Source organism: Silurus aristotelis (assembly GCF_946808225.1).
Source record: "Silurus aristotelis genome assembly, chromosome: 8".
In the NCBI taxonomy this organism is placed as follows: Eukaryota; Metazoa; Chordata; class Actinopteri; order Siluriformes; family Siluridae; genus Silurus; species Silurus aristotelis.
In genome coordinates, this window is record NC_139581.1 from 16,382,669 (window position 1) to 16,407,596 (window position 24,928).

At 39.5% G+C, this 24,928-nt stretch overlaps 1 protein-coding gene and 1 long non-coding RNA gene across 6 annotated transcripts; one reads left to right on the top strand and one right to left on the bottom strand.

The window, feature by feature from the left end:
• Window positions 1–1,046: 1,046 nt before the first annotated feature.
• taok1a (TAO kinase 1a) lies at window positions 1,047–24,356 on the top strand. 5 transcript variants are annotated; one of them, XM_083548662.1, is made up of 20 exons: window positions 1,047–1,159; window positions 8,986–9,230; window positions 9,360–9,431; window positions 10,356–10,457; window positions 10,706–10,751; window positions 10,922–11,018; window positions 11,406–11,519; window positions 14,611–14,702; window positions 14,841–14,934; window positions 15,072–15,153; window positions 15,684–15,851; window positions 15,986–16,192; window positions 16,568–16,705; window positions 16,870–17,106; window positions 17,230–17,358; window positions 17,883–18,086; window positions 18,238–18,477; window positions 18,885–19,097; window positions 19,193–19,375; window positions 21,014–24,356. In XM_083548662.1, the coding sequence occupies exons 2-20, from the start codon at window positions 9,099–9,101 to the stop codon at window positions 21,518–21,520; spliced, it is 3,057 nt and encodes a 1,018-aa protein (XP_083404788.1). In that variant the 5' UTR covers window positions 1,047–1,159; window positions 8,986–9,098; the 3' UTR covers window positions 21,521–24,356. The 5 variants fall into 5 exon arrangements, with proteins under 5 accessions (XP_083404788.1, XP_083404791.1, XP_083404790.1 ...); XM_083548665.1 differs by lacking the exon at window positions 21,014–24,356 and adding an exon at window positions 19,625–20,039 and having other exon boundaries at window positions 1,056–1,159; window positions 19,193–19,515; XM_083548664.1 differs by lacking the exons at window positions 1,047–1,159; window positions 21,014–24,356 and adding exons at window positions 1,669–2,324; window positions 19,625–20,039 and having other exon boundaries at window positions 19,193–19,515.
• Window positions 19,505–21,007, bottom strand: LOC310729977. The gene is made up of 2 exons (XR_014534707.1): window positions 20,260–21,007; window positions 19,505–20,046 (listed from the first exon to the last, which is right to left on the bottom strand). It is a non-coding gene; the product is annotated as an uncharacterized lncRNA (long non-coding RNA).
• Window positions 24,357–24,928: the final 572 nt, after the last annotated feature.

A 24,928-nucleotide genomic window follows, 5' to 3' on the forward strand; every position in this document is an offset into this window, starting at 1 on the left:
TTCTATTTGACCAGTAACTATTATTATTATTAGTAGTAGTAGTATTTTTTTTATCAATATCACAATATTCATGAAATGAGCATGTTAAGGTAAAAAAATGCAAAATAAACAAACAGGCAAAAACAAATACAAATAAATAACATCATTAATTTGCACTTGTGTATTTTTCCTTAGCTGGAAAGGTGATTGGACAAACAGATTCGAAAGCTGCACATTTAAAGTAGATGGCAACAGTAATCATTTTCTGTTTGGGGGTTTGTTCAGGAAATGCCAGCAGACAGAGATATGCCACAAAGGAAGTGAACAGGATACAGGCATTATGTTGGTGGTAGCTCAATGGTTAAGACATTGGACTTTGGTTAAGAAGGTCACAAGTTAAAATCCCACCACCACCAAGCTGCCACTGCTGGGCCCTTGAGCAAGGCCCTTAACCCTCAGTTGTAAGTATGTTTTTAGTAAATATCAGCAGTTTATTTCTCAGTAATTGTTTTGAGTGCTTCTCGTATCAGTCTCACCAGAGAATTATAAAAAATAGCATGAATGTCTTGAATGTGCTGTGTATACTAAGTATAAAATATATATTCACACATTTTGGTGGCTCAATAATATAAACATCCTTTGTAAATGTGGTTTGTTTTCTTGCAGCAAAATATGTTAACTTCTCTGGCAGATGTAGATAAGAATTATTTATAAGAATAACATGTATAGCACCTGCATATTTAGTAAAGACTGTAATTTTATTCATGTATGTCAACCTTTTGAATAGGAGACATTTGTCTGGCTAATAATAGTTAAATGAGGTCAGACTTGCATCCATAAATGGCTTTATGGGCCCTGTTATATTACACCACTGTGGCTCTTGAATGAAAACAAAAGGATTGAATGTGGTCCTTTAAACGCCATTCAGAAAACGCAGTGTGTGAAGCTGCAGAGCCTGCTGTTCGCCTGGATACAGAGAGCAGAAATCCTGCTTTCCCATTGGCTGTGACAGACGGCTGCTCGGGGGCCAATCCCCAGCTTCTGCTCGGTGAAATGTCCATCAATTGGCTGTTGGTCTCAAACCCGATGACAGCGCGGTGATGCTGTTTACTTCTTACCTCTTGGTGATGTTATACCTCATAATGCAAAGCCACACTGTGCTATGACTTACCACCGAAAGGTTCGTTAGAAATTTTCACTTATTTTCCATTGTAGATTTTTGTAGCTGACTTGTACTGATAAAACAATGTTTTATTTATACTTATCTTTCTATCAGCAAACAGATTGAAATACTGAATCCCCATTCTTCTCTCTTCTCATCCATTTCACTTAAACTGTGTGGAGTGTAAATCTGATTACACTCATAAAACGTGTTTCTTTCAGTCTTTTAATGTCATTTGTTAGGAGATTTGCATGCTTTTCCATCATGCACAGACTGGGGTCAGTAGTGGGGGAGGCAGTTTGAGTTTGAAGAACCTGTTTGGATTATAAAAAAGAGCATTCGCAATTATTCAAATGTCTGCTGTATTAAAAAAAACATTTGAATACTAGTCAATGATTCAGATTTTCTTGTATTTTTTTTTATTATTATTATTTTATGTATTTGTATTTAAACTATTCAATAGGAAAAAATGAATGGATCATTTCTCCTCAGTAGAGTGTTAACACAGGTGGGTTACAGGTATATCGTTTGCATTGTGAGTGTGTGTCTAAGTGTGTGTGTGAGTGAGTGAGTGTGTTGTCCCAGGGCTGAGTGGGTGTATCCCGCAGCGTTAGGGTGGGACCGGCCGGCCTTCCAGGAACAAGCAGGCGCAGAAGGAAGAAGAAAAAAAAGGAAGCAGCACAACATGCTCTTAGTGAGCGCGCCCCTGTGTGTGTGTGTGTGTGTGTGTGTGTGTGTTGTAGCGATTTCCAAACCGCACTGCCTTTAGCTTTTTCGGCCTGTTAGGGTGTGGCCGTTTTTTCGGCGATCTTTACTGCATGCTGGCGTTTTCAAACCCAAGCCTTCGCCTTGTCAGGGCCGATCAGAGCTTCATTTCGGTCGCCATCTTTAGCACAGTTCGGAGAGGAGGCGAGCGGCAGGGCCACCGCGAGCCCGGGCTCTGGAGTTTCGCTAACCGGATTCTGTTTAATGCACTTTCCCGGCTCGGTGACGGGCAGCACGGTCTGGAAATCGACCCAGAGTTAAATCGGAAAGCTGTAGAGGATCTGGCAGTGGGTTGAGAGTGAAACTGCTGTCGTGCTCGATTGTTTACTTTGCGGACTATCTTCTCGAGTTGAAAGTGAACCAGAGGCTGCGCTAGTGGACTGAGACTGAGCCTCCCAGCCTGGCTGTGTGTCGGAGGGTGAGTAGCGACGTGCTCGTGTCTTAGCGTACTAGCTAACTTCACTGAAGCTTTGCTAGTTGGGTATTATGCTAGTATTCCTAGAAAGTAGCTGTTGATAACAAAAACAAAAATGAGCTAGAACTGAATTTTTAACTGAGTTTTCACAAGGTTTTAACGTAGACCCTTTTTAACCTTTTGTGAAGTATTTTACTGAGCTAAGCATTGAAGCTATTCGCAGTGTGTTTGCTCACATAAAAACCCGAGCTTTCTTTTCTTTACATTTCAGTAACCTGTATATTATGTACACTATAGGTTTAATAACGTATATATTACATATATCCTCTATGGTTTGTGGAGGTTAGACGTGTATTCTGCACCCTGTGCTACGTGTTAAATCGATGTTAGTCATATATAGGGGTTTCTCACGGTTTTTTTAGACACTGATTCACCCAGTGTAGATTTATTTTAACAATTTATTTAGACACATACACCAAAATGTTATTTATTGGCCTCTCAGGGAGTTTTTTCTATTTCTGAACTTGACAGACAGAACACATAAGTTCATTATTTATTGGGTTACATTAGGTTATTAGTTGCCATTTTTTAAATTGCATACATTGTCACAGACTATTTGTTTTATGGTCTGCACACACACACACACACACACACACACACACACACACACACACACACACACGACTTACAGCACTTTAACCATATAAAATCATAGGATATGTGGTCACAATATTGAGAACTACTGCCTTCAAGGACCTCCCCATACAGAGCATTGCTCTAATGTGTTTATTATTTACTTTTCTTTTTATATGCTTGTGATTTAAGTAGTGAATAAGGTGTGTTGAGAGGCGAAAGACCAAAATCAGCAGCAAGGAACCCTGACCCAGCTTATTCGCTGTCTGTAACAGTTTCCTCCTCCTGCTTTTCTTGATGCAAAATGACCAGTGTACCAAGGTGTGGTTTTTCCACCTGGAGCTGCCTTTAAAAGGAGCCATTCACCATGTTCTCACACAGTCCTCTTATTATAATCTTTAACAGTTCTCAGCTGCTGGGTGTTTCCATGCAGCAGGATGCACAAGCTTGCTTACACTTGCTTTCAAACACCCAGAGTAAAACCTTGGCCTTGCTGTTGGATTAAATAAGTGGTGTGAAATTGGTGGGATGAACTTGATGCACCTGGTGCCTCCTAAGATGTTTTCTTCCTTAAAAGAAACTAACAGAGCCATCACCCCCACCCCCTCCCCAAACAGGAAGCCTCTTCCATTTCACTGGAATCTAGATGTTAGATTAGAACCCGTTTTGGGTAAATAAGCCTTGCTTGTGGTGGAGTTTTGCAACTTTTGTGTCATTTGTGGACTGAGATATGTAAAGGCACCAAAACTTTGTGTGTCTGGCAAGTGAGTGGATGTGATTCTCATCACACTGGTTGTAAAGGCAAAAGGGTACTGTAATAATCTGATAAGCATCTGCTTTTGTGGCCTTCCCAATTTGTTTATGGGTTTGTTTCGCAGACGCATGCAAACCGAGGGCGTGTCAAATAGACTGAATGGTGCATCTGTTGATGGGAGACACTGTCCTCATTCTCTCATCTTCCTGATCTCATTGGTGCCACTTAAAGCTAAGCCTGTGTCTTTCTTCTCAGCATCATGCTCCACACCAACATGCAGATTGTATTTGCCTTCTGATTTGTGCTAATGCCTTTACATGCTTGGAGATCATTTGTTTCCAAATTTAGCTCATCAATTCTGACTTGTTACTGTCGAATTATGCTAGTGTGTACTTGAGAACACTGCTTAACCAGAACACGTTTTTTTGTTTTAAATTATTATTGTCTGGTAACAGATCCCTTAGATCCTCCTGTGATTGTTATTCATATCAGATTAATGTTAAACCTCCTATGATTATTATATAAATAGTTACTAGTATGATATTTTGTCTGTCACAGTTTATTCATCATAGTTTCACTTCCATTGAAACCAACATGCCGGAACAAAGAGCTGTTGCTATTCATTCTACAAGGGCAAATTCGATACATATGAAGATATATTTAATGTACTATTTTAGTGCTATTGACACTGCATGTGACTACTGCAGTCCGGCCAACACATTTAAAGTTGTAATTTGAGGAACGGTGTAAAAGCTTGTTTGACTCTAAAGTTATTTTTTTATATTTTATTGATTGAGTTTTGGACTCGATTTCCTTTAAGGCTTTTTAATTAAAATGTCCTTCATTTAGTCTTTTAAGGTTTGCCTATAAATCAGACTTAAATCAATTTGCAAATGAAATGATCAACACAGGTGGAGCGGCTTGTTGTCATGTGACTCACAGGGTTACAGCCAGGCCATTGAAAATACACTAATCATCTCTGGGTATGACCTGCTATTCTTAACGCCATGGACATGCCTTTAAAAAGAATAGTGAAAGCAGCTTTCTTTTGTGAGTGTGCTTTTTTTCAGCGGTGGCTTCCGCAGTGTAGTTTAAATGCCTCAGATGATTTGGAAGTTACACGCTCTTGAGGTGCTTATTAGTTGTCCAGGCTTTGTGAGGAGGAAGTAGCTGAAGCATGAGACAGAAACGCATGCACACGGAATTCTTGCTTTCCCGCTTTTGTTGTCCTGTCCTGCTGCATTCCATGTGAGTGTGTTACTTTATTCAGCTCCTTGTCTTTACAGCCGCAATCTCTTTTGTCATGAGTAGAATGCTGTGATGAGAAGCCATGCGACACATCGACACGGCGAGGTCTCTCAGTCTGTCGGTGGCGTTTGTAAGTTTTTGCTGTTGGTGCATTCGATTGTAGATCACCTTGTGTGTGGTAGAATCATGTCGGCGGTAGTAATGAGTGTGTTTGGTGGCGGAAATGATTAACAGTTAGTCTGTTGTGTATTCGGGTTATTGTGGGCAGCGGTATAGGTCAATGAGCCACGTGATTGGCTGTACAGTGTGATATTGCTGTGTGTGTGTGTTGGCATTAAGAGAGTGGAGCTCAGTGCCAGGGTGTGAGGCAGCTGGTGAGTCGGTGGGAGGCAGGAGCGCAGGCCGTCTTGTGACCAGCACACACATCAGATAATTTCTCAGCTTTCAGCATTGTGTCCGTGCAACTGATCATCTGAGCAGCATTCGTCAGGGCAGGGGTGATACCGAGCCAAGCAAAAGCAACAAACAAGACTCTATTCTGGATTGAGTTAATTTCCAAACAGGTTGACCACACTAATAGACCAGTTTAGCTTGAGCTCAAAATGGCACTGCTGTCAAAAGAAGGCATATTGTACATTTAATGGGTCTGATGTAGAATCCATGCTTCACATGCCATTTCTGTTTAGTGATATTGCAAAGCCAGACCTTTCTTCAATAAATGTGGCTGAAAAGCACTTTCTTTGACAGAAAGTAATCAATTTGACTGATGGGAAGAATGACCATGGATGACCAGCCACAGATCTGTTCCCATGTTTTATCATTTATAATCACTACTATATGAAATAGGAAACTAAAAAAAAGCATAATTATTCCAAAACTGTTGCATTGCATTAAGAAATGCACCAAATCTAGTATTGATGCTTCAGTACATGAGTTTGGAATATTGATGATGCATACTGATGAGACCAGCAGTTTTTTTCCATGCCCTTTAAAACTACTGGTAAAAATTGTGCTTATGAAAAGTCATATTGGTTGGATGATTACAGAGCCACTACAAAATCACAATATCTCAATCATCATCTAACCAGATGATGGAGCACCGCTGAAATCTTCACAGTTCTTATTTGTTGATGATTGATTTTGTCACAACAGCCATGTTCCTAAAGGAACATGCAACATCATGTCATAAAGTCTGTTTAAATTTTTGTCATATTCAATTCAATATTGAATGAAAACGTATTTTTTCAGGAACAAGTAGTAACACCACAACTGCTCTAATCATAATTTGGATTATTATTCAAGGAATGTAACACACCTGCCAAGATCGAAGGCAGAAATTGAAATGAACATTTGCGACAAGTTCCTTTTGCGCATTCTTAGTCCTGCGAGACGTCCAGATTGATCAGAGTCTCTATTGTAAGAATGTTTTTATTTGATCGATTTATTTATTTTGTGAACTTTATTTATTCCTTTGCTATTCTGAGGAACTCTTTGTAAACAAAATGTGTGCCAAGTTAAAAGGAAGCCACTGCAATCACAGTATAATTTAATATATATTATGAAATGAATCCGATCAAATTTTATTTCTAATAATAAGAAAAATAAACCATTCCTGCATCCTTATTTTTATAATTTTTTTCCCCTCAACAATTTCTGGCCCAGCATTTTCTGTTGAAGAAGAGAACTCGTGCCACTTTTAGTATCAGAACATCATAAGAATCACCTGATCAATCCTATCTATCTCTCTTTCTGTATGTCCATGCAGATCAGGTCACTCAGCATGCACAAAACTAAAACATGCTGTATCGGCGAGCCTGGCACAGAGCAGCGTTTGGTGGCTCTTTGCCCACTGGCTGATGGAATCGGTTGCCATGGAAACTGGGGTGTGTTTTTAGCGGGGCTGGAGCGAAGGGGTCTATCTTGGGACTGCGCTGTCTGTCTTAATGTAGTGAGATTTCAGGGGACAAGGGAGTTGCATTAGTATTTTCAACGAATACTAAAGATCCCTTAATTTTCCATGATCAGTTTAAGGTTGCACATCATTTATTTATCACACTTTTGACATTGGCCTTTGCAATACTAGTTGTTATAGTAGGGCACAATATGTAAATTAGGCATTTCATACTTTTTTGTGAGCCACGAGCATTTATATTAACCCCAAAAACTCCAACTGTATTTCTGTATGTGCTTTTATGACACACAGTCGTAGCATTCACGGGGTCGAACAAATAAGAAGTAATTTCATTAACAGGCCAACCTGAAAACAGTACTAATCGTTTATTTATATTATACATTTGCTTATCATTTATTTATGGATTTACATAGTTTGCTGGCTAACTCAAGGTTGTGTTTTACCTTTTTTGCTTGCTATGGACTTGCAGCTGTTATGTTGTCAGGATTCAAACTAATATTAGCTGATGGATAGGAAGAGCACTCCTTTTGTTGCACAACTCTTGAAATAATTGTCTAATTCAGCATCATTGTGTATATTCATAAGCATGTTCGCACATGTAGTGTTTAAAGTGATTCGCTGTAAATGGCCTGTTCTGAACAGTCGAAGCTGTTGTTAGTATATTGGTATAGTGGTGCTGTGAGACAGCAGGAAAGGAGCGGTCTGGGTTGATGGTGATGGATGCCTTTGATAATGAAATGGTAATTGACGTTCTTATGAGTGAATGTGGTTTGCTGAAATGATTCATGCACTTCAGTAGTCGTAGTGCACTCCGCAGAGCTGACTGAGAGAGCGAGAGCTGATGAGTTCTCAGGTCTGGTGGGAATGACAGCGCTGAGAGTGTCTACTGCACATTTCCTCTCTCTCACTCAGCAGAACACATTGTTCTGCGCAGTCAGCTAAGCATTTGGTCATCTGTCACGAAGCTGGCTGCACAGTGAACCACTCAGACTAAGGATGCTAAGATTGACCAATATGCTCTGCGGTTTGAAAAACCCAGTATCGTTCTCTGAAGGAAAGGAACAACAGAAATCTAGAAAGAAGTGCGGTTTACCATTGTGCAGCACACACAATGAGAATTGCATCACAAGGACTTTGAGTATTGCTGGCATCAATTATTTTTTTTGACTTAAAAATTATATTGGAATTATTATATATTAATAATCATGTTTGTGAATTTATCTCAATAAAAATAAATCTGAATTTATGCACATATTACAATCTTTGGTTGAAAACAGTATTATTATTAGTGTTTTGAAATGTTTGCTGTTACATACCTTCTGTGCCTCTCTTCAGTCCCCCCCAACCCCCCCCCCACTCCTTCTTTTGCACATATACTTGCCAAGTATGATAAGGGCTGGTGTGTGTCTATAAATACTGCCAATGTTGAAGAATGTAGATAGGTTGACTATTTTTAAATGCTTGTACTGCTGTGTTGTCTATAGAAATGTGTTCTGATTGCCATTGCTGCTTATTGAAAACGAATGAGGCTTAAACAGAGTTGTGCTGTTTATTTGTGTAGTATGAATGCCATAATAATCAGGATTCGGCGGGTGTTTGTGTTGGTGCCTTTTTATCTTGATCAAAATGTGGACACTCTGAGACTATGTTTTGATATGCGCAACTTGCATGTCAATATGTTTTTGAAGCTTGCTACATGGCAGGTGGCTCTTTCTGTCTCTCACTACTTTATGGATGAATGATCCTAACATTGTGCATGGCTTTTCATTCAGCAGGTGATAAAGAGTACTCATGCCAGCTGCTGCAACATTCATAATGGCACTGGTATAACAATCAATAAAGGCTGCCCATTAGACCTTCATACGCATCATACATTTATTGGTGCTCGCATAGCAACCAAATTTATTAGCCAAAGATGCAATAACCAATAGCCATGTTTGTCCTTGAGTCCCTGTTTTTCATGAATCCTGCCCCTTGACCAAAAGCTTCCCAAAGTTATCACACTCTTAAATGAGGGTTTCTCTCCCCTAACCTAATGCTAAATAAAAAAACATCCAAGTTCAATTACAAAAGTATACCTAATATTTTGTCAAATGTCTGTTTTTGTGTTTGTTTAGGTGTGTAACTGTATGAGGCCATTGTCCTTCAGATGAGCCATATTCTGGGGCTGTTGCGTCGCAGACCCAGATAATCCCTGGTGGCTGCGGCCCGGGCCCCGCCCCTACCCAGCATGCCCAACGCTGTTCGAACGGGGAGCCTGAAGGACCCCGAGATTGCTGAGCTCTTTTTCAAGGAGGATCCCGAAAAACTCTTCACTGATCTCAGGGAGATCGGCCATGGCAGCTTTGGTGCAGTTTATTTTGTAAGCATCAGCCATATCGGCTCAAAAATTTATCTCAGTGTTTCTCCAATGTGTCTCACTCAAAATGGTTGTATAAAAATGACAAGAAAAGTCTGTTCTCTCTTACCATAATTTGTGCACCGCTCACAGGCACGAGATGTGCGCACCGCAGAGGTGGTGGCCATCAAGAAAATGTCCTACAGTGGAAAGCAAACCAATGAGGTTGGTGTTTGAGTTTCATTATGTAGTTTGTTTTTAATGATATTCCTGATTGTTGCTCAGGCCTGATTCCTGTCCTTCTGTTGCGGTTTTGCAGCAGTCTGCTGTTTGTAAAGTGACCATCCTGCACTTGTTCTTTAGCCTGCAAGACTGTTGTTGGTTTTTTCCCCCCATTCTATAATGACATTTTAGCCACTTGACTTATTTTATCCAAGGGTGTTAAATGTGCAGTGGTTCGCAAATGTGCAGTTTATATAAGATTGTCTGTTGCTTTAGGTAGTATGTTTCTCTGCCATTTGTATGCTGAGCAAAAAAAGCCTTTTGCTGCTATCAATCTTCTGTTTCTGTAAACATAAAGTGCTGTAAACACAATAGCTACAATGTGTGTTCATAGGCAACTAATTAAAGATGTTGACTTACACTAAATGGCACACTAAACATACAGGCTAATGCAGGTGAGAGAAATAACTTGGATAATTAGTTTTTAGTGACTAAAATTTTGTATAAACAGAATGTTGTATAAACATAAAAAAAATGTAAGCTTGTGTTCTGAACAGCCTGTGTGTGTGTCTTTGCTAGATAGATAGATAGATAGATAGATAGATAGATAGATAGATAGATAGATAGATAGATAGATAGATAGATAGATAGATAGATAGATAGATAGATAGATAGATAGATAGAAATAACTTTGTCGTTACATAGTACAGGTACACAGCAACGAAATGCAGTTTGGCATCTGCCAGAAGTGCTAAAATTAGCATTTGTGCAAATAGACAAGTGCAGATAAATATGTAGTATATATACAGCATGTAATATTTATGTATATGTAAACATAAGTAGCAAAACATCTTGTTTTGCTCTTACGACGTGGAGAAAATGTCATCAATTTATTCAATTATTATTCATTGTTTTCTTTTCTCTTAGAAATGGCAAGACATAATCAAGGAGGTGAAATTTCTCCAGAATATAAAGCACCCAAACAGCATTCAGTATAAAGGCTGTTATCTGAGAGAGCACACAGCATGGGTCAGTGTTCTCCCCCCTGTGACAACTGTATAATAAATCTTTCTGAAATGCCTGGGAGACTTAGAGTGTTAATTGACATTAATTAGTTTTATATATGCTATATGTCCTCCTGCATCTATTAGCCTTTATGAATAACATAATGCATGATAACGTTCCAAGTCTATTCACTTAGAGTGAGTCTCTGACTGTAGATGTGAAATGTTGGCTGGTATAATAAAAAACATTTTATGTCTCCTCTGTGTGTCTAGCTGGTAATGGAGTATTGTCTGGGCTCTGCTTCAGATATCCTAGAGGGTAAGCGTTGATATATTTACACTTGTGTAATGTGCTGATTGCTGTAGAGATATGGAGAATGAAGACACAGCTTCTAATTAACCCCCACATAAGCTGAATGTATTAACTGACAGCTTTCATCCTCTAAGAGCACTTCACAAAGGTTTGGTTTTTCATTTCATTTGATACAGTACACAAAAAGCCCTTGCAAGAAGTAGAGATTGCAGCAATTACCCATGGTGCTCTTCAGGGGCTGGCATACCTTCATTCCCACAACATGATCCACAGGTGAGAGTGAGTCCCTTAAGTGGATATAACTTTTCTATTTTTTTCTGATAAAATTGTTTTGCCAGTGGCTGACTGTCGATCTTCTTAGTCCTAAATCCTTTAAGTATTTTTTTAACAAATTCTTGTACCTGTCATTTCAAATGGTATGTTGCATTCTTTTCATGAAGTTGTAAACTTGTGGAAGGCGAGCCTTCAGAAGATCCAGTTTAGTTCAAGATTGGTGTCAAATTGTGTCCAAAATGAACAACTGTAGGGCTTTTTTTTTATTATATATATATAAATATAAATAGTATAAATTATCCAGTCTACTCTCAGACTGTGTACTCGTCTTGGGCTGTTGAAAGTGTTTTATGAAGTGAAATATTTCTGTCTTGTCCAATATAACAGAGACATCAAGGCTGGGAATATCCTGCTGACTGAGCCTGGCCAAGTGAAACTGGCTGACTTTGGCTCTGCTTCCATTGCTTCTCCTGCTAACTCGTTTGTGGGAACTCCATATTGGTGAGTGCTGTTAGCTCTGTTTTTCCTGCACATCCTCTGCCAAGCTCACAGCTCTGTATTCATTATACTGCTACACTGTCTGGCCCCCAGACAGGTAGGGGGCTACATTAAACATTCTTCTAGCTAAAATGCTTGAAAAGAGGGATGCAATTTAAAATGAGAGGCACATGTTTCTGGTAGTACTTTCACTTTTCTATTTCCTTGGTGAAGTGTAACTAATTAGAATTTGCTAACCATGATCTTCACTGCAATATAAAATGCATAAGATCTTCATTGCTGACAATCCGCAACAGTTTATGGAGCAGTCTCATACTTCAGCAGATCCTAGGTGGTAAAATTGAGGGATATTTTTTATCTGCTATTCTATTTGCTCATTTGTTTTATGCACAATTCAAGCCTCTCATGTCTTAATGAGTCCAACCAGGCCAAGCATTTTAAAATGTGGTTTTGGTGACTAATGTTTTAGAGACGCTGGATTGGTTTTGCATGGGGAGGTGCGTAAATGTGATTATTGCGTGCATCTTTGGGATTTAAGCCCCGTCTGAATTGGTCACGTAAATAATTTTATGGACTGTGTTGTTTTTTTTTTTTTTACCTATAATAAAAGATGAAAGTGTGTTCTGGAGTGAGTTATATGAAGTGGTAGAAGGTGTTCAAAGGAATGAAAGATTGGTGATTGGGGCAGACTTTAATGGGCATGTAGGTGAAGGCATCGGATGGTGGTCTGTAGGATGGTTTTGGAGGTGAAGAAGAAGAGGAGGAGACAGGACTGGAAGAAGAATAAGATGGTGGAAACTGAAAAGGGAAGACTGTAGTGTGAGGTTCAGGGAAGAGGTCAGACAGGGGCTCGGTGGTGGGGAAAATGTGCTGATTGATGGGGCAACTACTGCAGAAGTGATGAGAGACAGTTAGGAATGTACTTGGTGTGATATCTGAAAAGAGAAAGAAATGTGTGGTGGTGGATTGAGGAAGTGCAGGAGAGCATAAAGAGAGAGAGGTTTGCAAAACAGAATTGGGATCGGCAGAGTGATGAGGGATGAGGAGGGGTTGGCTGATGGTGAGATGGTGAAGCAGGAAGTGGATAAGATTAGTAAGGAGGAAGTGGGAGCAGCTATTAAGAGGATGAAGAGTGGAAAGTCGGTTGGACCAGATCACCATTCTACCATACTGGTAGAAGCATGGAGATGTTTAGGAGAGATAAGGTAGAGAGAGGTAGTGGAGTTTTAACAAGATTGTTTAACAAGGTTCTGGAAGGTGAAAGGATGTCTGAGGAATGGAGAAAGAGTGTGCTGGTACCGATTTTTAAGAATAAGGGAGATGTACAGACCTGCAGTAACTACAGGGGAATAAAGTTGATCAGTTACATCATGAAGTTATGGGAAAGAGTAGTGGAAGCCAGGCTGAGAGAAGAGGTGACCATCTGTGAAAAGCAGTATGGTTTCATGCTGACGAATAGCACCACAGATGCAATATTTGCTTTGAGAATGTTGATGGAGAAGTATAGAGAAGGACAGAAGGAGTTGCATTGTGTGTTTGTGAATTTAGAGAAAGCGTACGACCATGTACAGAGAGAGGAGATGTGGTATTGTATGAGGAACTGAAGTGTGGCAGAGAAGTATGATAGAGAGGTGTAGGACCTGTATAAGGACAGTGTGACAGCAGTAGGAACGACAGACTGGTTCAAGGTGGAGGTTGGACTGCATCAAGGATCGGCTCCGAGCCCTTTCCTGTTTGCAGTGGTGATAGACAGGTTGACAGACGAGGTCAGACAGGAGTCTCCATGGATGGTGATGCTGCTTGTGGATTATATTGTGATTTGTGCTGAGAGTAGAGAGCAGGTGGAGAAGAGCCTGGAGAGGTGGAGGTATGCGCTGGACAGAAAGGAAATGAAAGTCAGTAGGAGTAAGACTGAGTACATGTGTGTGAATGAGAGGGAGGGAAGTGGAGTGGTGCAGTTGCAGGGAGAAGAGGTGGAGAAGGTGGAGGAGTTCAGGTACCTGGGGTCAATAGTGCAAAGTGATGGAGAGAGTGAGAGAAGTGAAGAAAAGAGTGCGGGCAGGGTGGAGAGGGTGGAGAAGAGTGATAGCAGGAGTGATTTGTGATAGAAGGATATCTGCAAGAGTAAAAGGGAAAGTTTATAGGACTGTGGTGAGACCTGCGATGTTTTATGATTGAGACAGTGGCATTGAGTAAAAGGCAGGAGTAGGAGCTGGAGGTAGCAGAGCTGAAGATGTTGTGGTTTTTGTTGGAGTGATGAGGATGGACAGGATTAGAAACGAGTTTATTAGAGGGACAGCGCATGTAGGACATTTTGGAGACAAGGTGAGGGAGGCATGATTGAGATTGTTTGGACATGTGCAGAGGAGGGACATGGGTTATATTGGTAGAAGAATGATGAGATGGAGCCACCAGGCAGGAGGAAAAGAGGAAGGCCAAGGAGGAGGTAGATGTGGTGAGGGAAGACATGCAGGTAGTTGGTTTGAAAGAGGCAGATGTACAGGACAGGGGGGTATGGAGACGGCTGATCCGCTGTGGCGACCCCTAAAGGGAGCAGCCGGAAGAAGAAGAAGAAGAAGAAGAAAGATGAAAGTGTGTAGAAAAAGAAAAATATTTAAATTCTATTAACCACTTGGAAAGAAAAAAAAAAAAAAAACAGATTTTGATGTAATAGTTCTAGAAGTTTTGTTAGTTGCTATCACAGGAACATACATGTTATGCATATGTAACCTGTGTGCAATCAGTTTGTAATAAAATATGTACATAGTGTGCATTGAACTTTTGGATGGTGATCATGTATACTATGTAAGTCAATCCCATCATAAATGGAGTAAATGTGATATATACAGAAATCCTGTATCCTATTAGAAACTAATATCTTGGTATCCTCTAGCAACATTACTTAATGGACATATGTCTGGAAATTGTATCCCATCCATATATAACCTAAGCTGATCTTTGGCAGTTATGTAGCTTACATGAGGAACAAGGGCAAATAGCATTAAAGCCATTTGTGTAAAGAATACCTAATATAATTTTGTCATATTTAATGCCAAATTTCAGGATCATCATCTATCACATTTCTTTCTCTTAGGATGGCCCCAGAGGTGATCTTGGCTATGGATGAGGGTCAGTACGAAGGCAAAGTGGATGTCTGGTCATTGGGTATTACTTGTATTGAATTAGGTAAGTTTGCAATTTCTGTGGGTACTGCACCGCACACATGGATTTGTAGTCCATACATTAACCTATACAATCTACTTTTTTTTTACTCTTGTGTTTAGTATGGTTCTGTTCTTTTTCACGTAATCAACTTTTTTGCAGCGGAGAGAAAACCTCCGCTTTTCAACATGAATGCAATGAGTGCCTTATACCATATAGCGCAGAACGAGAGCCCAACCCTGCAGTCGAGTGAATGGTGAGTGCGGTGCATATTGATTTTCTCTGGTTCAAACGGAGTGTCTGTTCACCTCTCCATGCATTATTTAATTGGGTTTCAGTTCTGTTAAAGTGACGTGAGTTGTGTAGAAATCAGTCTCTCCTCTCTGTCCTCAGGTCGGATTTCTTTAGAAACTTTGTGGACTCCTGCCTTCAGAAACTGCCTCAAGACAGGCCTAATTCTGAAGAGCTTTTGCAGGTATGTGAGCAAACATTATTTCTGTCCCTCAATAAAAAAAATTATTTGGTACTTTGGCTACCAAATGAACACTTGTCACAAAAATGTTACTTTCAGAGTCAAGATATTAGCTAACGTTCAGTTCAGAATGGTTGCGTGATGAAGCATGCTGACTAATGTAGGTCATGTCCTTACTAGTCTTGTGGAAAAAAGCTGTTCATGTTGTCGATGAATAAAGATTTAATGTGCAAGAAAATGGGTGTGGAGGGATGAGATTTTTTTTTTTTTAAAGCTATACAATAAAAGGACAAAACTTTGATTAAGAACATCTGGAGCATGTTTTTTGATGTGACCGATGCGGTTTAACACTTTTTGCAGAGCAAAAAAGATTATTACAAATTGTTAGTTTTGCAATTGTTCGTTCACTCCAGTCATTCGTGTTCTCAAATGTTTAAGGGTAATCCTAGCCCTGTATTATTGAATTATATTTATTGTATTTATATTTTACTTATTCATTTATTCTCATGGTGGTTTTCCATGTTCCACTGCAGCATGCCTTTGTGGCGCGTGAGCGAGCGGAGTCTGTGCTAATGGACCTGATCCAGCGCACCAAAGATGCTGTGAGAGAGCTGGACAACCTGCAATACCGCAGGATGAAGAAAATCATCTTCCCCGATCCACAAAATGGACCAGTGGCAGAGGCTCAGGATGAGGAGGAGGTAATCTTTCTGCATTTCAAATATCTTTCTACCATTTACCTTAGCAATAGTTAACTAAGAATCCATAGTTAGCTATTTAAAGATGCCACACAGTTTATAGATATCACATAGATGCTGTTTGTGTGTTACTGTAGGAGCCAGAGCACAGCACAGGGCATACCGGTACAGTGAACAGTGTGGGAAGCAGCCAGTCCATTCCTAGCATGTCCATCAGCGCCAGCTCTCAGAGCAGCTCCGTCAACAGCTTGCCTGATGCTACTGAGGACAACAAGAGTGAGCTGGACCTGCTAGAGGGTGATCACACAGTCATGTCCAACAGCTCTGTCATACACCTTAAACCGGTCAGTGCACTCAATTATTTGAATCCTTTACATTATCCTAAATATGTTACTCTGGAAGTTGCAAGTGAAAACTACAAGTGTTATAGCACCGTTTGAAATACGTATTGTTCAAATTTGCAAGTCCAAAATATTTTTCTGAACCATTTTGTGTTGTTTTTTAACTAAAAACCTAACACCATCAACAAAGATATAATTATTTTTTTATAAACTACTCAAATCATAATCAATTTCCCAGTTAATATGAATGCAGATGAATAGGAAAGGTTTTGATATTGCCCAACCAGTTACCATGAACCTAGGTTCTTCAAGACACGAGTACATAAAATCTTAGTTAGCCCTGATTTACCTTGGTTTTATTTGCTTGTCTTGTTGCAGGAAGAAGAGGAAGAGAGTCAACAGGAAAACCCAGAGGTTCCTAGTGAACCAACTGAAGAGCAGTCTCCTCCTGCACAGACTCCTCGCCGTCACTATCGCAACAGAGAACATTTTGCCACCATTCGCACAGCCTCGCTGGTGTGAAGCCATTTCATTGTGTTATTCCTTGCTATGAATCATGTTAACTATTAGATTTTTGGTCCTAAGTGCAGTTAACGCAGTAATAATAATACTAAATATACCAGCTGGATTACAAGTACCTCAATATATACATTCTCAGTAATGTATGCGTGTTTCTCCAGGTGACACGGCAAATCCAAGAACATGAGCAGAACTCGGAGCTACGGGAGCAGATATCTGGGTACAAGCGAATGCGGCGGCAACACCAGAAGCAGTTGGTGGCTCTGGAGAACAAACTCAGGGCAGACCTAGATGAACATAGGCTCAAATTAGACAAGGAGCTGGAGAACCAGAGAAACAGCTTCGCTGCCGAGATGGACAAACTTGTCAAGAAGCACCAGGCAGCCTTGGAGAAAGATGTACTTGTCATCATAATCATTCAATACCAATTCATTATCTTGTTTTTGAGATGTTTGGAAATACTAGCCTGTCCATTATAGTATAGTTGTTTGTTTTGCAATTGAACCTTTTCCCCCTTTTAGGCCAAGAATTTTGCCAATGATGAGAAAAAGTTTCAGCAGCACATTCAGAGCCAGCAGAAGAAAGAGCTCAACAGCTTCCTGGACTCCCAAAAACGAGAGTACAAGCTACGCAAGGAGCAACTGAAAGAGGTTGAGAAAAACTCCTTTTAGTTTAACTAAAGCATTTTTATTTTCTACATACCTCTTGTCTCTTAATTTAAGAAATTGTCCATTTTAGTCAACTATGACTGGGATCTAAGAGAGTTGAACTGGCCATGCTCTCTGAGTGAGAGAAATTGTGCACATGACCTCACATGAAAGTTGGCAGATCTGAGTGTTAGTCTCCCCTGTGATGCTGTATAAGCAGCAGTTTGAAAAACTGTGGTTGGTTGGCTTAATTTCTCTCAAAAGGAAGCATTTTCCCTCCCTGTGTGCTAGCTTTTTATGATAGGGGAGAGCTGACTCATCTGGCAGAGGTTATGGACAAAATCACTAATTCTTTTCATTTTTATTATTATTTTTTTTTAATGTCTCTTGTTTTCTTAAAAGCTTTTTTCTTATAAAGTTCTTCAATATTAGAGCTGCCCTTTAACCTTGCTAGTGTATTTATATAATACTGTTTTGTATGTATTTCATATAACGATTTCCAAACGATGAATGTCGACTTTTTTCAGGAAGTAAATGAGAATCAGTCTACACCAAAGAAAGAAAAGCAAGAGTGGCTGTCAAAGCAGAAGGAGAACTTGCAGCACGTCCAGGCTGAGGAGGAGGCAAACCTTCAACGCAGGCAGCGCCAGTACCTGGAGCTTGAGTGCCGCAGGTTCAAACGGCGCATTCTTGTTGTTCGGCACAATGTTGAGCAGGACCTGGCAAGAGAGGTGAGCTGAACGCTAGCATCAGCTGATGTACACTGTCCCAGATAGAAGAACAGAAATTGTCCTTGCCCATCGTGACTCGTTCAGATGTTTTCTTCAGCAAAAACCTTGAAAACACCTGATAATTGAGTGACGAATCTTTGTGTTTTGATAGGAGTTAAACAAGCGTCAGACTCAGAAGGACCTGGAGCATGCCATGCTACTTCGACACCATGAGTCCATGCAGGAGCTGGAATTCAGGCATCTGAGCACCATCCAAAAGACACGGGCCGAGCTCATTCGCTTACAGCACCAGACTGAGCTCACCAACCAGATTGAGTACAATAAACGCAGAGAGAGAGAGCTTCGACGCAAACACGTCATGGAGGTCCGCCAACAGCCCAAGAGCCTGAAGGTAACACCCTATTTTTTGAGTGTAATGATTTGGTGATTTCAAAAGGTGTTTGTGGTAAAGGTATTGTCCTGAACTACTGGTAACCAGACTTGGGGTATAATACCATATAAGCAGTGTGTCTTAACTTAAGATAATGCAAAAACCTGTGGGGGTAAAACCACCACATCTTCGTGCTCTTCTACAGGTTTCAGTATATAAAAAACCATCATAACAGCATTGTGTACAATTTGTTTCAGCAATCCTGCCCCCAGTGGCTTCAATATGATATTACATATTGCTAAGAAATAAAGACCTGTTCAATCTTACCTTTTCTGATCATTTTTCATAGTGCTATAATTGATTGCTTAATTGTCTTGCTAATTTCTGCCGTCCAAAAAAATCATCCACTCTCATTGTTCTTCTGTCAGCCCAAAGAGGTTCAGATCAAGAAACAGTTTCAAGAAACATGTAAAATCCAGACACGTCAGTACAAAGCTTTCAAGAACCAACTGCTAGAGAGCACGCCCAAGTCAGAACACAAAACTATGCTAAAGAGACTGAAGGAGGAGCAGACACGCAAGCTGGCAATCCTCGCAGAGCAGTATGACCATTCAATAAATGACATGCTCTCTACACAAGCTGTGAGTGTTGCATATACCAATAATTAATCAATTCTGTGCAATAATGAATATATTTTTTAATGTAAATTTCATTCAACATTTTCTCCCATTCACAGTTGCGGCTGGATGAGGCACAGGAGTCTGAGTGTCAGGTATTGCGGATGCAGCTGCAGCAGGAGCTGGAACTGCTGAATGCTTATCAAAGTAAGATAAAGATGCAGACGGAGTCACAGCAGGATCGAGAGAGGAAGGAACTTGAGCAGAGAGTGTCTTTACGCAGGGCTCTACTGGAGCAGAAGGTCTGGTGCATTCATACATACACACTAATATATAATTTACTGATCGGTTATGAGATGCTGCATGCAGCTTTTGACTTGGGACTAATAAAGTGAACACATTTTGAGCTTCATTAGGAGCCTTTTTCCCCCCCCATCTATAAGTACTGAAATGGCAAGGCTAATGCAATTTATAATTTTTTTGCTTTTTTTGTTTGCAATAAACGGAGTAGTTGGGGTTGGGATTAAAAGACGAAAGAGAAAACGGATCAGAATTTACCATTGATTTACTGATAGTTGCATTTAGATATGTTAAACAGTTTAGAGCATGGAACCATTGGTGACAAACTACCCCATTTTTAGGTGAGCAAAATTATTTGCACAAGTAGTTTTTATTATACAATAGTAAATTATATATCCTTTTTAATATTAAGGCTGCTGACATCTTTATTATGTTACATATTTTCATGACTTGTACCAAAGATTTTAGTTGATGCTTGTTTTGAGGGGGGGATTTTCTGAATTACTAGCTGTTTAAATAATTGGTCTAACAGTCCACACCTGGGCATTAAGACTCATGTGTCACTCATATTTTCCTATCACTTTGAAAGCTAAAATTCTGAGCTACTCTATCATATTCATCTGTTGATATGAAAAGCAGATTGCCTCAGTGTATTGCATAAGCAAAGGAATTGCTCTTGGCATTCCAGTACTTTTAATTACATGTGTTTTTGAACTAGGGTTGAAACAATTATAAATAACTCAAGTGATTTCTATATGAAAATGCAGCGAGGCACATTATTCGCAAAGGATAGCAATTCCGACTTTATTTCTTGCAACTCCAATTCCAAATTTTTTTAGCCAATCAGGCAGTGTCACCCCCTCTGTAGTGCTAGAAAGCTTTACACATTGAAAATAAATTAGGCTACAATCAGAGCCTCGTTCATACACCAACAGCTTCAAACTTCAGACCAACAGCGTGGTCACCGTGGATGCATCAAAAATGTTTGCGAGAAATAGTCACAATTGCGAGAAAAAACCTCGGAACAGCAAAGAACAAAATGTCAGAATTTGGAAACCTTTTTTTTATGTGGCGAAAATGGGCTTCCATACAACACAAAAGATGCTGCAGAATGACAAATGGAGGAACGGTGAGATAACAGCGAGGGAATGATTCAGGCCAAAGAAAACAACAAAGTTTTCGAAGTTTGGATTTATTCCAAAGTAAAACAAAGAAAACAATGTTTTTTACCCTTTTTAAAGTCATTTGAAATCGATTTTTATATTTGATTTTTTTTTTTTTTTTTTTTTTTTTTGTATTTGAATTTTGATGTAATATAGCAATAACATGCATGAAATGGGTTTAGTTTTTAGATATTCCTGTATGCAATTTCGGCAATAAAATGTAAAATTTTTTAAAAAGGAAACAAATTACTTGTTCATTTAAGAGACCCGTCTTATTTTCTCTTGTACATTTTTAGTATTGCTCTTTAATGAAGAAAAAGTACTTTTTATCCGATTACTTGATTAATAAATGGAATAATTGTTAGAATACCTGATTACTAAAGTAATCAATAGCTGCAGCCCTAGTCTAAACATGTATTTAATGCTGCCTGCCTACTGCGTTGATGATAACATTGTCCCCTGGTCTGTGGCCCACAGATTGAGGACGAGATGCAGTCTCTGGAAAATGATCGCTCGGAGCGTATCCGCAGCCTGCTGGAGCGTCAAGCTCGAGAGATTGAGGCCTTTGACTCGGAGAGCATGCGGCTCGGGTTCAGCAACATGGTTCTGGCCAACATCACCCCCGAGTCGCTGAGCAACAGCTTTCCTGGGGCGCCAGCCAGCTGGGCCCACTCAGCCACTCCACAGAATCCCCAGTGGAGCTGTTGCTCAGGCTCTGGCCATCAGTACCATGTCAATCAGGGAGGAGCCCCTGGCCAGCAGATCTGGGGAGCATCTGTCTCAGGAGCAGCACCTCAACAGTGGAGTCACGCAACAGGGGGCCTCCTGGGGGCCGTGCCAAAGAGCAGCGGGAGTATGGCCATGAAAAACAGCCCACAGGCCCTCAGGAGGACCACATCAGGGGGGCACAATGAGCAAAACATGAGCAGGAGCACCAGCATCACCTCTCAGATATCCAATGGCTCCCACCTATCCTACACATAAACCCCAGAGTATCAGTGCCACGCCCAAACACAAACACACACACAGACATACAGGTTAAGGGACTGCCAAATTGCATAGAATCAGCTGAATGGCACTTTAACCTGCTTGATCCATCTCCTGTTTTGTCTTTATGTCTCCCGATTTTATCTCACATACAGTTGGTGAGGTATCGCTAACCATTGCTCAGGTCAATAGCTATTCTATCTGTGCATGACAGTTAATTGGCCCACATGCAGAGCTAGAATTTGTCTAACACTGCAACTTACATGATGCTCTGTTGATTTCTGTGAATCCTTTTAGCTGTCTTTGCAATCCCCACTAACTATTTTAAAAAGCATGTACAAAACATATGTATTATGGATACAGAGAAAGTTCAAAATGCCAGTTGTTAAACTCATACCGAAGATGGATTAAAAGAACAAGGGGACGTTGAACAGCTATACATAAGTGTAATAATATTTCTAAAAAATAAAGAAAATGCCAGTATCACCCCAATTTAGAGATGCTTAGGTTCCCATTCTGCCACATTGCCAGCCTGCTGTTATGCCTCAGGTGAATCAGGTGAATGTTCCTCTTCAGCTACAATGCTCAATTGTAGTTTTAACAAAAGAGTATTTTTGCCATATTGTGAGTGTAGAGTGTTGTATAGTATGGGAGTAAGAGAAAAATGGTAGTTTTTAGTCTTCGATGTAGGTGTGCATTCATTCACTTGTCTAGCCAGACATAAGAACTTTGTGTTTAAAGTGACTGATTTTATTGGGATTTACAGATTTATATACATTTACTATTAATAACAGTAAAATGGTATATTTTTAACACCCAGATTAAACATTTAGTTTTGTGGAATCTGTGATAAAAATGGCTACAGGAATATAAAATATTTTGCCAAAGAAACCTTCGACACAACAGTTCCGACAAAGTAGAAGCTATTGAGCACCTCATCACATCACATCTTTTACATTGTACTACTAGCTTTACTGGACCAGGTTTGTTATTAAAGCTTTGCCATCTCATCTAGCAATGTATTCCTCCATCACATAGCCAAAGGTATGATTTTATTTGTCTCAGTTCAGTGAGTGCCTTTTAATTTAATGATTGTATTCAATGGACAGTATGTAAATGCAAGGGTTTAAAAGATTTTATATAGACCTTAAACAAACCTCTACCCTGCTAATTATTTAGACATTAGTTGAATATATATACTTTTAATAACTATAGACTTTCCTCTTTTACATTTAAATTAACCACAAGTTTTATAATTTGGTTTCCTCAAAATTACAATTTTAGGTTTTCAAAATTCAACCGCATTGCTTCAGCGAGAGATTTTTTTTCACCCCAACACAAGTTGTCCATTATAGTTTTGAGGTTGAATCTAAATGCTGTGCTTGTAACAGGTTGAAATGAAATAAACGGAGGTGGAATGTGTACCTAATGGAAGGGTATTTTTTCTGCCATATTCAGTAGTTTCTCGAGCCTTCTTTTAAAGATTCCAAACAGGAGCACTTTATGTGAACAAGATTTTCGTTGTTTGTTTTTAATCAAAATGCTTTGAGGCTGAATACTATTTTAAATACAAATACATTCTTATCGACACAGTGTCACACACCAAATATAGGCACAGGACTTGCATATGCTGACCTACTACAGTAGCCATGTGTTACAGATAGACCGGGTGTTTAAACTGTTCTTAACAAATGACATTTATCAAACAGAAAGTGGAAGTCCGAAACGAGTAGCCCAGTCGGAGCAGAGTCTTGTGTGCTTGAGACTGAAAGACTCCATGTAGGGGATTGCACATTGTTTTAATCATTAAGGTCATGACAGCAGGCTTAGCAGTGCAAATGGGCAGATGGGTATGGAAGCAGGTGCTCATTCAGGCAAAGTAGAAATGGCTCAATTGTTTTATTTTATGTGAATATGACTAACCGATGCCAGACAAAGCTTAAGAGGTAACCAAACACCAACAGGGATTATAAGTTGAACATCTTCACCGTCACTCTTGCTTGGTCTTGTGCTCTGTGGAGTAGGTAGGGCTGCCTGGAGCTCTGGGTACATGAGTAGTGTTGCTGATGCCCCTGTTAGTCCCTTTCTCTTGGACCTCCTCCTTCTCGTTTTCTCCTCACATTAAGCCAAGCTCTGCCTGGATCAAGTGTTTCAGCTGACTGATGAGTGAATGCACTTTGAAACAAAATTTGTTTGCTCTCCAAATCAGTTTTGTTTACACTCTGAAAACGGTAACTGATTGAATCCATTGGTGATTGAATTATTATTTTTTTAACATTTTAAATGGACTCTGATGCACACTTTTTGTTACTTCCTTGTTTTTTGTTTAGCTGTTGTGCACTTGGCAATTAAAGTGATTTGTTGTCTCTCATTCTCATGGCAAATGAGATGAGACACTGGTGTCTGTTCAGTTTTGCTTTTAATTAAAACCTGATTTTGTAACCCTAAATCATTACTTACCAAAAGGCTTCATCCTTCAAAGACATGTTTATTGATATAGTTTATTTAATTAATAATCAAGATACTTAAATCCACATAGGGTTTGTGTGGAATGTTCATATTGTATATAAAATTAGATTGAAAACATAGTCTAACTAGTCATCTATGTGAAACCTCTGGTAAAGAAAGATACTGAGATATATGAACTGTTTGAATAGGTTGTGCATGTGGAGAAATACTCTGGAGTGGTCTCCAGTTTGGATTTCAGGGATTAGTGTGATTTACACTGCACACTTTTTGTTCTCCCAAATTCATGAATGTTACAGACATTTGTGAGCCTGCTGTGTCTATCATGGTTCATTCCTGATTTTCTCCGCTGCATTTTTTTTTTTTTAATACAACTACTTAAACGAACACCTCAGAATATAAATTCTTCCATTGTACAAACAAACTAGTGAGAGTAATCTCTCCTATCTCCTCTCATAAACAAAGGCTACAGTCCTGATAGAACAGTAGCACAATCTTTGTTTTAAAGTTTGGATATAGACTTAGTTTTGCCAAATCTGTTTTCTGGTTCTGAATGTTTATTTTTGTGATTAAATATATTAACACCTTTTTCACCTTTTATTTTGATAGTATAATGTTTACTTTCATTGTCTGGATGAAGCATTAATTTTACACACACACACACACACACACACACACACACACACACACACACACATATATATATATATATATATATATATATATATATATATATATATATATATATATATAGTGTGTGTGTGTGTGTGCATTTGATTTTGTTTTGTTTTTTACTTTTGTCCTACTGACTAAATTTAGGGGATGTGTAATACTGATATATAATACTGACATAGTACTGGTGTCAACTGTATATATATATTTGTTTTATGTTTTCTAGGTGTTGGAGGTTAAACCTCCAATAAAACACTGTGCCATCTC

Excerpts from the sequence above, each read along its gene's own strand:
- taok1a (XM_083548662.1), top strand. The coding sequence starts at position 9,099 with ATGCCCAACGCTGTTCGAACGGGGAGCCTGAAGGACCCCGAGATTGCT. Across the intron at positions 11,520-14,610 it reads TTTGTGGGAACTCCATATTG|GATGGCCCCAGAGGTGATCT; the intron begins GTGAGTGCTGTT and ends TCTTTCTCTTAG. Across the intron at positions 18,087-18,237 it reads AGCAGGACCTGGCAAGAGAG|GAGTTAAACAAGCGTCAGAC; the intron begins GTGAGCTGAACG and ends GTGTTTTGATAG.